The sequence below is a fragment of the Sinohyriopsis cumingii genome, chromosome 7 (assembly GCF_028554795.1).
Source record: "Sinohyriopsis cumingii isolate HCF-2022 chromosome 7, ASM2855479v2, whole genome shotgun sequence".
Lineage (NCBI taxonomy): Eukaryota > Metazoa > Mollusca > Bivalvia > Unionida > Unionidae > Sinohyriopsis > Sinohyriopsis cumingii.
The window spans coordinates 34,819,839-34,838,603 of NC_142967.1; the positions used below are offsets into that span (position 1 = coordinate 34,819,839).

Here is an 18,765-nt window from a genome sequence, read left to right on the forward strand (position 1 = left end):
TGAAAACAGCTAATTAAATATCCAGGCAGTGCATGTACTTCTTCACATAGTTGCACTGGAATTACTCTTTCATTGTGGTATTAAAATAGTATATAAAAAACTTTTATTTAATAGACAAGCCTAGAGGTTGTTTTATTTTAAATTAAAGGAACTACATCCACTTCAAAGGATGGTATGTCATGTAATACCAGATGAACATTTTTCCACTTCAAAGAATGATATATCATGTAATACCAAAAAAACACATTTCCACTTCAAAGAAAGACATGTCATGTAATACCAGATGAACATATTTCCACTGCAAAGAATGATATGTCATGTAATACCAGATAAACATATTTCTGCTTCAAAAGATGGTTATGTGGTGTCATACCAACTGAACATGAAGCAATAAACAATGTTTCCATTACAGTAGTGAATATGCACAATTGCCATATTCCTATATTAAATATATATATATATATTTACATCAGATTTACCTTACATGATTAAAAGTAGTTATACTTGCACAAAAAGAACCAAAAAAAATATCAAGTGAAAAGAAGAAAATATAATCACTCGAAATAGAAGTATACAATGGTGTTACTATCCCTTAGCTACAATTTCCCACCTATAGAGGGCACCAACTGGAAATGACATAATTTATCCCCACAAGACAAGCACATGCTTCTTGTTGTTGAAGAGTAAAACACTATAAACTATGGATAGGGAACAGTTAGATGAAACTACTGAAAACTTATTTACTGTTTAGCCTTATATTGATATGCGTGCATGATGCACTAGATTGTGTCGCTTTCAAAAACTGTTCCATTGTTTCAATTTATTTTGAAAATTCCCATTAATACAGGTAAAAAAAAATCAAAGCTGGCTTCCCTATTTCAGCCAACATTATAAAAAAAAAAAAGAAATTGGCACACTTAGAAGAATTCCAAGGAATCAAACTTGGCTTCCTTATGTCGGCCAACATCATAAGAACAAATCTGCACACTTAAAAGATACTAAAGTTAGTTTCCAGGGTTGGTTTGCTTTGTAATAAAATAACATTTGTATTTGATATCCTGTTGGTAAGTTTAAGCAAGGAGTTTATTGCACACTGCCAGTTGTGTTTGTTCATCACCCGGGCTTGTATTTGTTTGCCATATGTAATCATAATTGGTGTTTGCAAGGCAAATAGTATACACAACAATAACTTACTTTAATAATACTTTTATGACCCATGCTAGTGAAAAGATTATCATTTACACTCACAGTGAATATATTTTAAAATGATTTTTTTTATTTGCCAGATACTGTTGTATAGTTAACCTGGATACAATACAGTCTGTTTGCACCTTGTAACTTATCATGTGTGAATTGCAGGTGCCTTCAAGCAATCAGGGGATATTTTCATATCTTTTGCGATTTTGTTATGTGACATAAGCGATACACACTACAGTAAAGATGCATATGCAAGCCGGTATCCGCTACGTATATGGTATTATTGGATATATTTTTTTCTTTACTAAATTTTGCATGATAAAAAAAGAAGGAATAAATGATAACAATGGAAGGTTAGTTTCTTTCATTTTATCTTCAAATAAGTGTTTGTTTATCAATTTTATTGTACCATGCTGGGGGAGCACAAATTTAACACAAAATTATTTTCTTTCTTATTTGTATGGAATAATGGAGCAGATATGATTGACAATACTAACTAGTAATGACAAGCTTTCAATTTACACGTGCACACATGAAGACAACTTGAAAAATAAAAACAAACAATAAAATTAACTGGTAAGAGCTTCATATTGCAGCAACTAAACACAGACAAAATGATCAACATTATTCTCTCTCTTTCATGTGTAATCGAGTGTGTACTATATGCAGCAGTGTTACAACCTGAAGCCTAAAATATAAATATATTTATAATATCTCATGTATGCTACCCTTGGAAAAATGTAGATGTATTCTATAGAATATTATCTGTTAAGTATTATTGTTTTATAAATCAATATTGATAATTTGACCTGAAGACTTAAATTGAGAATGTCGTTGTACAGACGCATATATTTTTTTAGCATAAATATTTTAATCAGAACAAGCATGATATGTCAGTTTGCATTTCTCTCATTCATATGTGTGTGTGTGTGTGTGTGTATATATATATATATATATATATATATATATATATATATATATATATATATATATATATATATATATATGTATGTACATTGCGAAGTATGATTCTTTATTTTCATTTAAAGAATATCAAGATGCTTTGGTTTGTTTAAATTTAGTTTTTTCCTAAAACCTATTCCTAAAACCTATTGTACATAGTATCTACTTGTTGTTTGAAGAAAAAGAACTTGTTCCAACTGTTGTTAAGTAAGGGTCGAATTGTCTTAATTTTGTCCCATTTTGAGCCGAATTGTTTTGGGCCAAATTGTCTTTCAGCCCAAATGACTATAATCCAGCATAAATGATACAACTTTCCCATCCCTCACCCTATTCAATCCCACAGCTTCAATCCACTTCTTTTTCTTCTAGTAAACAGGGTCTTTCAGAAAAAGAAAGAACACTTTTGTCCCATCATCACTCTGTTGTTTACATCCATATGCATCACAGTGCACCATATTTTGCTGTACAAAAGCACGATCATAAGATATATCACACATTTACTTGGGGAAAATAAACACTTGAATGGCTAGGTTGAATAGAAGGGATAAATGTACGTTATATCCTTTTTTGACACACAGAAACTGACCATTGTTTACAGAGACTGCCAAATAATTTTTTTCATTTAAAAAATGGATTTTTAAGTCTAATTAAACATTTTTATGGTATGCACACATAACAAATGCATTCTGTTTATGACTGTAATAATATCCCATGTTTGTACAACATAGGTGGCCAGTTAATTTTAAGGTCAAGAAAATCCAGTCTTTATTATAAGTCAAAGATATCCTTAACAAATAGTAAATAATTGCCAATTTTCGCAAAAATGGTGTTGGGGTGGGTGGGCATTAAATATGGTTTCTGAAATCATCAGGTTGTAATGTATATTATTACAAAATAACTTGAAAAACACAACAAAAAGAATCATCAAATCATAAGTAATACCAGATGTCTGTGTAAGAGTATTTATCATTACCTGTATGTCTGTGTATGACTATATTTCATGACCTGCATATCTGTGTAGAAGTATATTTCCTGACCTACATGTCTGTATAGGAGTACATTTCATGACCTGTTTGTCTGTGTAGGAGTATATTTGATGACCTACATGTCTGTATAGGAGTATATTTCATGACCTACATGTCTGTTTAGGAGTATATTTCATGACCTGTATGTCTGTATAGGAGTATATTTCATGACCTACATGCCTGTGTAGGAGTATATTTCATGACCTACATGCCTGTGTAGGAGTATATTTGATGACCTACATGCCTGTGTAGGAGTACATTTCATGACCTACATATATGTGTAGAAGTTTATATCATTATAAAGCAAGGTGAAGATGTACTATAACGTACCTTTAATTTATTTACAGTGCAGGTGGACACTGAAGGTTCATTTTATGTGGCAAATGGTGGCCTGCCACACATGTACACCACAGTCCAGTATCACTTCCACTGGGGTCATGCCAATAATCATGGCTCTGAACATAAAATTAATGGACATGCCGTGCCACTTGAGGTAAACCCTTACTTTTGACAAATATCAGTATTTACATATTGTCTGGCCTGCATTTGAAAATGGTAAGATATAGGTAACACTTATACAGTGGTGACAGTGCTACAGTCGTTGACATTGAGATCCTGTGTGAAAGTTCTTTTACTAGACAGATATAATGTGAGGGTACATCACAGTATAATGCCCATGTGGGCCCTATATTTTGTACCAATACATCACAACACAAAGTCCAGGTAAGACCCTGTTTACTGTGGGGATACCTCACAAAATAAATTCTAGGTAAGACCCTCTATACTGTGTGTGTGTGGGGGGTACATCACAGCCTAAAGTCTAGGTTAGACCCTCAATACTGTGGTGATGCAATCCAGGAAAGACCCTCTCCGCTATGGGGGTACATCACAACATAAAGTCTAGGTAAGACCATCTATACTGTGGGGGTACCTTACAAAATTAAGTCCAGGTAAAACCCTCTATACTGTAGGGGGTACATCACAGTCCCAGTAAGACCCTCTATGCTGTGGGGGTACAGCACAGCATAAAGTCCAGGTGTGACCCTGTATTCTGTGGGGGATACATAACAGCATAAAACCCAGTTGTGACCCTATAGTCTGTAGGAGTACATCACATCACAATGTCCATGTGTGACCCTGTATTCTGTGGGGGATACATAACAGCATAAAACCCAGTTGTGACCCTATAGTCTGTAGGAAGTACATCACATCACAATGTCCATGTGAAACACTATATTACAGAGGTGCATACAGCATAAAACCCAGTTATGACCCTATAGTCTGTATGAAGTACATCACATCACAATGTCCATGTGAAACACTATACTACAGAGGTGCATACAGCATAAAACCCAGTTATGACCCTATAGTCTGTAGGAGTACATCACATCACAACGTCTATGTGAAACACTGTATACTAGAGAGGTGCATAACAGCATAAAGCCTAAGTAAGACACTGAATTATGTGAAACCCTTGTTTTGTTGATAAATTGGTGATGCTTTAAAATAAATTTTTTAAGGTTAAATAAATTAAAAAATGTAATATGCAGACATAGTCAAACTATAGACCCAAAACAAACCATTGTCTGGATATAAAATGGTCCCATGATGGATCCATAAATGCAGAGTAAACCATTGTGCTTGAATCTGTCAATCAAATGAATGACTTTATGGGTTCAAAAAAAAAAAGAAGCTTAGTATTATGTATTCTTATTTAGTTTAATTACTTATTTAGTTTAATTACTTATTTATTTTAATTATTTGACAAAATGAAATACAAGTATGTCATACTATCACATTATAACCAGGGAACGCTCTACTTTTACCTTATCTTCTCCCATATTGTTTAACCACTGTTTATAGCCACAGATCAGTATGTTTAGTTCATCAACAGGAAATATTTGATGCTTGAAATAAATGTAGTGGGTAATTATTAATTGTTAATAGAAAGCACTGCATTTGACCATCCAAGGGAGCCAACTCCTGATACACTGAAATCACCAATTTCTTATCGTTTATTTCTCTTGTTATACATCTTCAAGTTAACTTTTCAAGGTGAGACTAAGTATACTAGTAATAGAGACTTAGTAATAAATAATAAAGATTTAGTAATAATAGAACAAGTGATACTAATAAAAAGTAATAATAAGGCTAAGAAATAACTATAATAGAGACCAAGTAATTATGATAGACTAAGTAATAATAATAGAGATTAATAATAAAATAAAAAAGACAGGAATAATAATGACTAAGAAAAATTATTAAAGACTACATAATAATATCACAGATTAAGTATTAATAAAAAGACTATTTAAATGGTATAACTTCATTTAGTTACATGATAACATATTTTAAGCCCTTTACATGTGTGTGTGTCAGGCCATTCTCCTTACACCACAACTTAAACCTGTTCAATTAAGAATTCAAATTAAGCTTGAAAATGGATTACACACTACAGGAACTGCCAAAGCAAAGCCAATGTTGCAGTTCATACAAAAAGTGTGTAATTAATTTCAAAGGTTCAGCACTTAATGAATCCTGTAAAATATGAAATTCAGTTCTTATAAAGATGAGTTGATGATACTACATTTCCAATTATTAGGGAACAGATAATTTATGATAATAATTTGTACTTTTTTCTAATTCTGATTTAATAAATTCAATTTCAGATGCATATTGTGAGTTATAACTCTGAGCTGTATCAAAGCCTGGGAGAGGCAGCTATACAACCACAGGGACTGGCTGTTCTTGGTATAATGTTCAAGGTATGCTACATGTAAACACAATTTTTTAAAAATAATGTCAGTCAGTTATTACCACTGTAACATGTTGGTGCAATAAGACTATGTAAAAATGTTGTTACCACCATAACATATCACAAGATAAAACTATCAGTCTTCACACATACCCGGTTTCTCTAGCATTCAAGGGATATATATATATATATATATATATATATATATACACACACACACACACCTACCTCCCCACTTGATCTATCTCAAAATAACCTTTTCTGAAGAAGAAAAAACACATCATCTTAATGGAAAATACCAGAAGCTGGAAATAATATTTGGTCTATTTACTTAAATTTTAGTGAATCAACCTGACAAACATCAGGTAGACTATTTTTTTCCCAAGGGAAACATTAATGTCCTGAATTCGAATCCAAGTAAACATGTTGCTGACAAAATCGTCATTATTTCTAAAATGTAATTTACAATCATAAACAAAACTTTGCTTTGTCATTTGTTCTTTACAAATGGTCATTAAAATTATTGTCATGGACAAAAGTTAAACACATGGTATAAATATACAGAAGAAAACCTAAGCTTAATGACTGAAGCAAATAAACTTCAATATCATTGACATACTTAAAGTCTACCTCTCCACCAGAACCCGGGCAGTCTAGTTTGAGGACTTAATGACTGCAGCAAATAAACTTCAATATCATTGACATACTTAAAGTCTAACTCTGCACCAGAACCCGGGCAGTCTAGTTTGAGGACTTAATGACTGCAGCAAATAAACTTCAATATCATTGACATAATTAAAGTCTAACTCTGCACCAGAACCCGGGCAGTCTAGTTTGAGGACTTAATGACTGCAGCAAATAAACTTAATATTGTTCACATACTTAAAGTTTAACTCTGCACCAGAACCCAGGCAATTTAGTTTGAGGACTTAATGACTGCAGCAAATAAACTTCAATATCATTGACATACTTAAAGTCTAACTCTGCACCAGAACCCGGGCAGTCTAGTTTGAGGACTTAATGACTGCAGCAAATAAACTTCAATATCATTGACATACTTAAAGTCTAACTCTGCACCAGAACCCGGGCAGTCTAGTTTGAGGACTTAATGACTGCAGCAAATAAACTTCAATATCATTGATATACTTAAAGTCTAACTCTGCACCAGAACCCGGGCAGTCTAGTTTGAGGACTTAATGACTGCAGCAAATAAACTTCAATATCATTGACATACTTAAAGTCTAACTCTGCACCAGAACCCGGGCAGTCTAGTTTGAGGACTTAATGACTGCAGCAAATAAACTTCAATATCATTGATATACTTAAAGTCTAACTCTGCACCAGAACCCGGGCAGTCTAGTTTGAGGACTTAATGACTGCAGCAAATAAACTTCAATATCATTGACATACTTAAAGTCTAACTCTGCACCAGAACCCGGGCAGTCTAGTTTGAGGACTTAATGACTGCAGCAAATAAACTTCAATATCATTGACATACTTAAAGTCTAACTCTGCACCAGAACCCGGGCAGTCTAGTTTGAGGACTTAATGACTGCAGCAAATAAGCTTCAATATCATTGATATACTTAGTCTAACTCTGCACCAGAACCCGGGCAGTCTAGTTTGAGGACTTAATGACTGCAGCAAATAAACTTCAATATCATTGACATAATTAAAGTCTAACTCTGCACCAGAACCCGGGCAGTCTAGTTTGAGGACTTAATGACTGCAGCAAATAAGCTTCAATATCATTGATATACTTAGTCTAACTCTGCACCAGAACCCGGGCAGTCTAGTTTGAGGACTTAATGACTGCAGCAAATAAACTTCAATATCATTGATATACTTAGTCTAACTCTGCACCAGAACCCGGGCAGTCTAGTTTGAGGACTTAATGACTGCAGCAAATAAACTTCAATATCATTGATATACTTAAAGTCTAACTCTGCACCAGAATTTTGGCAGTCTAGTTAAAACAATTTACAGCATTGATACCCAGGGTTCTTTTTGGTTAGCATTTCTAAGATTAGGTAATTATTTTTTGGTTGTATGTCCACCATGACACTATGACATTCGTAGGGCAAGGATGTTACTCTAATTTGTTAAACTTAAATGCTTGCATTAGGTCAGTTTCCAAGACAATGGAATAGTATTGATGTTCTGTGAGCATATTTCTGGTTCATGTTATTTTCATTATATTTAAAGAAAGAATATTACTGATTAAAATTTTCTTATAATTGACAGGTTGCACATGAGGACAATCCTGATTTGGAACCTCTGATCAGAGTCTTACACAGGGTTAAGAATCCTGGTAAGTAAACACAAAAATTACCATTCAGTAGAGTCACAAGAAAGTGTGCCCAGGGAAGTGGGTGTAAAGATTACCTTAAAATAAAGTAACAAGAAAGTATGGCACAGCAAGAGGACACAAGATTATTTTCCAATAAAGTAACAACAAAATTTATACCAGTAAGTGGACATAATACTGCAGGTGTCTCAATCCCTATAGACGCAACACTGCAGGTGTCTCAGTCACATATACTATCCTTATAGACACAACACTACAGGTGTCTCAATCACTTCTGTTATCCCTATAGACTCAACACTGCAGGTGTCTCAATCACTTCTACTATCCTTACAGACACAACACCACAGGTGTCTCAATAACTTCTGTTATCCCTATAGACACAACACTGCAGGTGTCTCAATCAGTTTTATTATCCTTATAGACACAACACTGCAGGTGTCTCAGTCGTTTATATTATTGCTATAGACACAACACTGCAGGTGTCTCAATCCTATTATCCATATAGACACAACACTGCAGGTGCCTAAATCACTTGTATTATTGCTATAGACACAATAATGCAGGTGCCTCAGTCATTTATATTATTCCTGATAAAAGTGTCAATTATTGGCACACAGAATGTCATATGTTGGGAAACATAACATGTCTCCCTCATGTTCATGCTTCCCTCTCTTAAATTGATTTAGTTTAATAAATAATTTGTTGCACTTACTTGGGCACAATATGAACATTTATTCACCCTCAGCAAGTCATGATCCACTCAGGCTTCACCCATATAGAATATGGCTTGCCTTGGGTGAACAATTCTACAAATCTGCCCACTTAAACAGGCCAATAAATGTATAATGTACAACTTTATTTTTGAATCTGAAAATGTCTTCAGAAATTTTAATAATACTGTTTTTTCCTCATTTGCTGGCCTACTAAAATGTAGAGAGTATTATGTGATTATTAAAAATGTATAGATTATTAGGAGATTATTAAAAGAATGTATAGATTATTAGGAGATTATTTAAAGAATGTAGAGAGTATTAGGTGATTATTAAAAGAATGTAGAGAGTATTGGGTGACTATTAAAATAATGTAGAGACTATTAGGTGATTATTAAAAGAATTAGGCGACTATATTAAAATAATGTAGAGAGTATTAGGTGACTATTAAAATAAATCCAGAATCCTCAAATCTAAAAAAATTTCTGCTTTTTGACACTAGATCTGAAAAAACGTGTGGAGATTCCTGCAATAGGTCTACAGCGCTATTTACCAGCAGACGGACACATGTTCTATCGGTACAATGGTTCCCTGACAACACCGGCTTGTTTTGAAAGTGTGATCTGGACAGTTTTTGCTCGTCATCAAACTATCTCACATAGACAGGTTAGTCCAATTTTTTTCACTCAGAAATATCAGCAATTTTCATTATCTTTTAGAAGATTATTAAACCATAATTAATCCTATAGAAGATTATAAAACTGTAATTAATCCTTTGCATCTCTTGATTGCATTCTAATAAAACTTAAAGTTTGCAGGCCAGATCTGGTCCATTAACCTGGTTCTAACTGCTTCTTTTTCATCATAGTGCATGACTTTAAAAATTACTCGTCAGACCCGTGCCCTAAAGTCTGTGTATCCTGTTCAGTCAATGAAAGAATTTTCATGTTCATAAGTCATTAATACTAACTCGAACTAAAAAAAAAGGTTTCTGAGGGACAGTATCATTAGCAAAATCATCATTATTCATAACCTGTGGATATATGTGGCAAGCTCTAAGGAATTTTTTGGTCACACTGACCTCTATGGATGGATGGATAGATGGATGTAGGTACATACATACATGCTTGGTTAGTTGAAAACACTTCTATAGAAACAAGCATTGTTAAAATGGAACCACTCCAGCCAAACCAGTCTATAAAGGGCAATCAAGTTATCACAAACGTTGGTATACTAGAACCAGCCTATAAATGTCACTTAAGGGATCTCAAACATAAGTACAGTGGAACTTGTCTATAAAGGTCAATCAAGAGAACACAAAAACCTTAGTACAGTCTATAAGGGGCACTAAGTGGATGACAAATGATTCATACAGTTAATTAGTCTATATGGGACAATCAGAGATCACATACATTGAAACAGTGGAGCCTCTCTATAAAGGACACTCAAGGAATACAAAATGTGTATAATGAAACCTGCCTATCAAGGACATTCAAGATAAGAAACACTAGTACAGTGGAACCAGTCAATAAAGGTCACTCAGTATCATGATATTATTGTGTAGAGCCACACAAACGTGTAATATGATATTGTCATGTAAAGCCACACAAACTGTCATATGTAATATTATGACATTGTCAATTGTAGAGCCATACAAACTGTCACATGAAAGTAATATCATGACATTGTCAGTTGTAGAGCCATACAAACCATCATTTTCCACCATTTTTATGCACCAGATTTGTGTAGACATGTTTGAAAATGTGTTTAAACAGTGATAGATCAAAATTTGTTCTTTGAGAGTTAAACAATTATTAGTGTATTCAGATATGATGATACTATTTTTAAAGGGGCCCCGAGTGGCTGAGTGGTCTAAAGCGCTCTTTTACAGATCACTGCCATCTCACCTCTGTCTGTGTGGGTTTGAGTCTAGGATTTGGCCAATGTGGGTATGTGAGAAAGCTTGCCAGTAGTTTCTCGTGGGTCGGTGGTTCTTTCCATGGTTTTCCCGGGTTCTTCCTCCACCATTTTTACTGGCCGGCATGCATAGCCTATCGTGTGCTTAAAAATGGCATTAAACCCCACAACAACAACTATTTTTAAATAATACTGAGGTGAATTATAGCTCATAAACTTGTATATAATCCTGTCTCTTTTCCAGCTACATCATTTCAGAAAGGTCTTGCAGCCAAAGCAGCAGCATGGCAAACATAAGAAACGATCCCTTAAAGAGGAGGGAGAGGAAGCTGTTTTTGTGGAGCTTGGAATTCAGGACAACCCTATCGAGAAAGCCAAGTTTGAAACTGAACTCTTGCTGAATGCCAGTAAAGATATGTCCAGTGATGAACATGGAATGGAAACAAAAGCAACACTGGGGAAAATGTCCAGCTCATTCACTCTGGAAGATGAGTTGAATGAGAAAATAACTGATACTTCCAATGGTGGACATGACCATCAAGGCAGCCACCATAATGGGCATAAGGACTCCATGCCAGAGCCCGCTGAAGATGGGGATGAGACTCAAAAATATATCACAGGTGGACACAAGGTTGCTGCTGATATATCCGTTAATTTGGACAAGGAATCAGCAGAAATTCAAGAAATTCTTGTGAACAATTACCGCCCAGTTCAACCTCTAAATGGACGTATTGTTTACCGCAGTTTTAAGTACCTCAGCGCTCTTGACCATCCATCCCCTTCTTCAAACTATTGGACAGGCCGTCAGAATAACCAATCCAGTGGTGCGCAAAGATTTTTCTCCACAATTACACATTTACTATGTATTATTATAACTTTATTTGCATTAATATAAATATTTTTTATGAATTCTACAAAAAAACAATTCAGTATGCAAATTTCTTTGCTTTGGGAGTTTAAAAGTATACATGAATCATTTTCAGTTTTAAAAAAAATCATGGAAATTGATGTCAAGAAGTGTACAAAACATTTGTTTACAATTTAAACGAGTTGTACATAATTTTGCTGCCAATTATTAAATGACATTTTGTACAGATTCAATAAGTAAGCCATTGTTAGTTTATTTTAAGCTGTTTATACACAGCATTTTTTTTTTGTTTAGAAGCTGCTGGTGGTAGTGGGGTGGGGGGAAGCATACAATCGGACCATACTTTCTTAAATAAGTAAAACTTGAACTAAGTAAATAACTGTAACATTGACAATGATCCTGTGTGTGGATGGACATGCATGCGTGTATATTCGTTGCACTGATGTCTGACATTATGAACAAAATGATATTTCATTATGCTAACATAGTATGATGTACTGTATTTAAACAGAATTCTTGTATGAAAAAGTACCTAAAGTATGACCCTTTGGGTTTCATATTGCAGTGTCAAACAGCAGCTACACAAATGCAGAATGGTGTTTTCTTTAACAATAAAATCAGAGAGATAATCATGAAATTTGTCTTGAGAGAACACTCAAGAATCAAAAATGTCCTTTGTGGCAGGTTAACTTTATGTATAGGTTCAGTATTTGGTTTGGCTTGTTTAACTAGATGGTCTTACAAGTTATTCATGTTGCAAAGTGCCTTGCCCGAGGCAACTGTTACAAAGTGCTTTACCCAAGGCAACTGTTACAAAGTGCCTTACCCAAGGCATCTGTTACAAAGTGCCTTACCATAGGACACACTGTGGCAGCTGACTTTGGCCTATCTTAATGTAGGATTCAAACCCATACCTTTTGGTCATGAGTTCACAAGTTATATGAATTTATAAATGAAGAAAGTCGATATGTTATAAATGCATTTGTGTATCCACTAAGTCAGATTTCCACGTATCCATTTTATTGTACACAAGAACAGTCTAATTTTTATGGCCAAAAAAAATGTGTAGATATAAAGTGTAGAAGAATGAAATGGGCGAAAGTGCAAAGGAAAGGAGTATGTTCTCATGTATATACATATATATTAATGTTACTATATTTTAGAAGTTTCATTAGCATCATTTGGGGCCCCGAGTGGCCGAGTGGTCTAAAGCACTCTCCGTTACGGATCACTGCCATCTCACCTCTGTCTGTGTAGGTTCGAGTCTCGGATTCAGCCAATATGGGTATGTGAGAAAGCTTGCCAGTAGCTTCTCGAGGGATGGTGGTTCTTTCCTGGGATTTCCCGGGTTCTTCCTCCACCTTTAATACTGGCCGCCATGTATAGCCTATCTTGTGCTGAAAAATGTGCGTTAAACCCTACAACAACAACATCATTAGCATCATCAAATCACGACAAATAGAAGACGTGTTTTGATTCTTAATCAGTCATTGATCAAAGTTTTTGGGGGTGGTGTTTAAAATACTGTTGGTATTTTTGGCATGTGTGTGTGTGAACTGGCCGAGATTCAGGGTATATCAAGAGGGGAGGGAGTTGGTATTTGTTTTGTGTGGTTTAGTAGTGGATTCATGGTATTTTGTTGGGAGAAAATAATCTGTGGTCTTTTTAAACCTGATACTGTTATTATCAATTCTAATTGTAGGTAATATATGGATTAACAAGTTACGGACGTTTGATATATTTATATATATTCACAGACCATCAATCTCTATGTATTACAATGTTTTTCATCCTTTTGTTCTACAAAGGTGAGCTAAAATTTTGAACTAATAAATTTGATCCCAATTTAGCATATACCTTCAAAATAATTGATAAAATTTAATTTAAAAACATGTAAGTTAATAAACTGCCATGGTTTCATTGATGTTCATTACCTCTACAGGTAAATACTTTTTAAAATTTTTTATCAGATGAAAGAGTCACATGGATTTTCAGAATTGAAGAGTCTGTCATATATTAGATTGACATCAGATTTGATTAACAAATACTTTGCGAACAATTTTCATGTGATCTTATTTGATGCGATTCTTTTACTCTGTATCAAATTTTGTAAACATGTATATAGCATATGTAAACAAATGATTTTAAAAATTTATTACACATAACATGAAAATGAATGGAAGATTCTGTCAATTTATATGGCAAGATATAACTGTGATGATTTTATTTCAATAAAATCAAAATTAAGAATTCTATATTTTGTTGTAAAGGTGTAACTCAGTATTTTAATGGGGCCAACATTTTATATACAGAAACTCATGATGTTGTGGATATCTGGACCATGAGCATGATTCCACAAGATAAAAGTCATATTTAGCCTTTTAGCAAATTTTTCTTGTTTTATTTTCTTGAAGGCGGATTAATCACAACTATAGTGAACCCTCCTTGTGAATATATCCCATTATAAAGTATCAAATAATTGCAACTATTACCCCTTTAACATATCCTATTTAAATGAAAGTCTGTAGTTGTTTGAACCGGTACAAGTATGATCAACTGTAACAATTGCTTTCATCAGTTGATTATCATTTGATTAGCATATGATACAATAAAAATTAGTCCATATAATGTATATTAAATCAAATCCTATCCTAATGTAATTTTAAAAAACCAAGTGCTTTTTTTTAATTTGTATGTAATTAAAAGTCAGTATTTTATTAATATTCAGAATAAAGTTGATTTTTGATGCCATCAATTTTATTTTAATTTGATTTTAATTCCTTTTTAAAAACAAATTACAATCCATTTGAATTTTTCTGATATAACAATATTTACAAAGAATTTTAATCAAACTCAGTGCAAGGTCCAAAGTACAAGTCCTATGAGTCGTGTACGCATTCAGTACCAAATATCTCAGTAATTGGTGTAATGTTTTACTATTTGAATACACATACATTGAAATAACAACTATTCGCTTTATTTTGATTCTCCTACATCCATATTCCATGGAAGGCCATTACATACATGCTTCAAGAAAATCAAAGTATGTGAAAAGGTTGGCCTAAAGGTTTGATCCAGTACAAACCTGACTGTCATGCTATGGTGTCACAATGAAAGCTGCACAAACTGAAACAGAATTCATATCCTCATTTCTTGACCCTGCTTAGTACATGGCCACTGTTGCAAAAGTACATAGTGATTCATAATTTTTTGTTGGAAGTTTTTTAATGGCATTTAAGGTACAAAGCATTCAGCAATTAGCACTGAACAAACCTTGGTTAAACTTTATTTGTATTAAATTTTACAACAACAATTCATGTTTAATTCAAGATGAGTAAATGTGCTTGCATGACCATGTTGACGTAAACTTTAATCAGAATCAGTGCATGGTCAAATCAGAATTAGTATAAGGCATATAATCAATGAAAGGTCAGTGTCTGGCCTAATCATATCAGTGTAAGGTCTAATCATCACCAGAGTAAGGTCTAATCATTATCAGTGTAAGGTCTAATCATTAGTGTAAGGTCTAATCATCACCAGAGTAAGGTCTAATCATTATCAGAGTAAGGTCTAATCATTATCAGAGTAAGGTCTTATCATTATCAGTGTAAGGTCTAATCATCACCAGAGTAAAGTCTAATCATCATCAGTGTAAGGTCTAATCATCACCAGAGTAAGGTCTAATCATCATCAATGTAAGGTCTGATCATCATCAGTGTGTAAGGTCTAGTCATCATCAGTGTAAGGTCAAATCAGAATTAGAACAAGATGTATGTATTCAAGTTTTCATTAACATCTTGTCATTACCGTAAGAATAATTTTTCATGAAGATTATTTTTTTGAAAGTTAAGAATGTGCTATTACTTATAGGAAAGGATTTCAAAACAATAAAAACAATAGTAAAAACAAACATTTGGAATGCTATGCAAATTGAAGTTTTCATATCAGACATCTTACCTTTGCTTTAAAAAATACCATTAATAATTATCTCACAATATCAAATATTCATTTAAAATGGTTGACTTTGACAAAATTATTTCACCATACCATCCTTTCAATGGCAAATTCTTCAAGCATTTCTTTATTTCTTGACTTATATATTTTTTATATTGTTTTACATTAAAAATTCAAATCTCACACACATTTTCTTAACATTTTAAAAACTGTAATGGTATGCAAATATAGTTAGTCTCTATAAAACTCTGCTTAGCATTAAAAACTTCATTAGGATACATGTCATCAAAGTCTGTGAGAAATCCCCCTTTATGAATGATTTTCTAAAGTGCAACCTTTGACCTCTTTGATAAGCTCACTTATTAATCTCTTGTACTTTTATGAAATTTTTGTAATTTGAATTCTAATGAGTAAACTTAACTTTCATCAAATAAGAATACCACCACCACCACCCCCAAACATGAAAAACAACAATATTAATAATTGTCATCATTATCATTGACATTACCATTGTCATTATCAGCTGCTGCTGATAATGCATTCCCATTTTTATTGTAAAAGGAAATATTAGATATAAAATATAAAAAGGTTCTATTTACAGAGGAATATCCCAGAATGAGAAAATATTTTTTTATTAAATATTTGTACATTTATTTGTATATCTAATTATACATTGCACGTATGAAGTTTTAACAACACTACTTTGAAGAGAGAGACACTATTAAGTTCTTTTTGAGATCTTTCCTTGAAAAAAAAAGATATCAGCTTATGCCTTGCATTGAAACACCTTGTCGATATCTGTCAGTTATATTTATACAGACATTGTGTCACTAGAACACCTTGTTGATATCTGTCAGTTATATTTATGCAAACATATTGTGTCACTAGAATACCTTGTTTATGTCTGTCACTTATGTTTATACAAATATAATATATCTCTGGAACACCCTGGCTGTATCTGTCACTTATTTTTATGCAAACATATTATCACTTAAGGATGTCATTGTAGCAACTTTCTTGAAGAAAACAACTGAAATATAGATGTACTAAAGGGTATTGCCATGGGGATTCAAAGTTTTGAAAGGTTTTGATGCCATTTGAAATTTTTTTGTTGTTATTTGACATTATTTTATACTGGCCAGTAAACTAGTGACCCATATTAAGGGCCAATCAATGACATGCTCCACAAAACAAAGTGTGCTTTTTTTCTGAAGATGATAACTTTGTTAAATGCATTCATGTACATAATTTGTTGCAGTTTTTCTCAGTATATTTAATTTTATTCGTTTTTACATTAATGGAAATCTAATAGATATTTTATAGTAAAATCAGAAATGCTTGTATGTTTATAATATTCAAGATGAGAATTAAAACCTGAATTATATAATGCCCCTTGCCCACTGACCCTCCTATGCAACCTGAATTACATAATCCCCCTTGCCCACTGACCCTCCTATGCAACCTGAATTACATAATCCCCCTTGCCCACTGACCCTCCTATGCAACCTGAATTACATAATCCCCCTTGCCCACTGACCCTCCAATGCAACCTGAATTACATAATCCCCCTTGCCCACTGACCCTCCAATGCAACCTGAATTACATAATCCCCCTTGCCCACTGACCCTCCAATGCAACCTGAATTACATAATCCGCCTTGCCCACTGACCCTCCTTTGCAACCTGAATTACATAATCCCCCTTGCCCACTGACCCTCCTATGCAACCTGAATTACATAATCCCCCTTGCCCACTGACCCTCCTATGCAACCTGAATTACATAATCCCCCTTGCCCACTGACCCTCCTATGCAACCTGAATTACATAATCCCCCTTGCCCACTGACCCTCCTATGCAACCTGAATTACATAATCCCCCTTGCCCACTGACCCTCCTATGCAACTGCTAAAGAAATATTCCATTGTATTACATTGTGAAGTAGGACAAAAGTACAAATATTTCTTCACAGACATGTATATTTGTTGTTTTTTAGGCATATTCAGTTGAATAAACATAAACCCTGATCTGTTGGTACATTATGTAATGGCAGATCAGGGTCTATTTTGTTTGCGATCAGACACAATGAATGTTGGTAACCAAAGGTTTATTGTTTTAAATTATCAGTACATTGTAACAGCAGTATTTTATTTAAGGTTGCTACAAATTACATTTTAAAAATCCAATGAATAAAATAATGTGTGGAGAATTTTTTTTAACAAATTTTACAACTGATAAAAATGTAATTTTTCACAATACATCAAGACAAAATGCCTTAAAAAAAAGTATACTTGTGTTATTCATCTTCTTACAATGCTTTCACATGTGTTAGACTTATGATCTTGATTTGAAAGCATTTTAACCTGTCATGAAATCACAACAAAGTCATTTTGTCAAACAAAACTTGCCAAGTCTTTTTTGTTTTTAATTAGTGTATGATAATTTCTTGCTGTAAGTATTTAAGCAGATATTTTATTTTTGTCTTGAATTCCAAGTATTAAAGAAACAGACAAAAATAAAGGAACCAATAAAGTGATTCAAATTACTTCGGATTGTCTTTCTTTTCTCCTCATCATACTTCTAAATTAATTACAAGGTACATTAGAATAAAAAAGTTCCTGACTGCCCCTCACTACAAGCAACATTAGAAAAAAATAGCTCATGGTAGTTCCTGACTGTCCCTCACTATAAGCAGCCTTGGAGTAAAATAGTTCATATTGGTCCCTTATTATACAGTACATTGGAATAAAATAGTTCATATTGGTCCCTCATTATACAGTACATTGGAATAAAAAAAGTTCCTGACTGCCCCTCACTGCAAGCAACCTTAGCAAAAAATAGCTCATGGTAGTCCCTTACTATAAGGTACATTGGAATAAAATTGTTCCTGACTGTCCCTCACTGTAAGCAGCCTTGGAGTAAAATAGTTCATATTGGTCCCTCACTATACAGTACATTGGAATAAAATAGTTTATTGTTGTCCCTCACTATAAAGTACATTGGAATAAAATAGTAAATTTTTGTCCTTCACTATAAAGTACATTAGAAAAAAATGGTTCCTGACTGTCTCTT

At 33.6% G+C, this 18,765-nt stretch overlaps 1 protein-coding gene across 2 annotated transcripts in view; it reads left to right on the top strand.

The window, feature by feature from the left end:
• Positions 1–18,238, top strand: part of LOC149795009 (carbonic anhydrase 14-like) — a 60,843-nt gene extending 42,605 nt beyond the window's left edge. Inside the window, exons 4-9 of one of the 2 annotated variants that reach the window (XR_016422233.1) lie at positions 3,533–3,678; positions 5,855–5,950; positions 8,185–8,251; positions 9,461–9,624; positions 11,120–15,226; positions 15,268–18,238. Coding sequence is in view for 1 of the 2 variants with exons in the window: in XM_089964668.1 (XP_089820794.1) it covers positions 3,533–3,678; positions 5,855–5,950; positions 8,185–8,251; positions 9,461–9,624; positions 11,120–11,770 (1,124 nt within the window). In the remaining variant the exon portion in view is untranslated. Of the gene's footprint in view, positions 1–3,532; positions 3,679–5,854; positions 5,951–8,184; positions 8,252–9,460; positions 9,625–11,119 lie in introns of both variants that reach the window. The other variant, XM_089964668.1, reaches the window with a different exon arrangement.
• Positions 18,239–18,765: the final 527 nt, after the last annotated feature.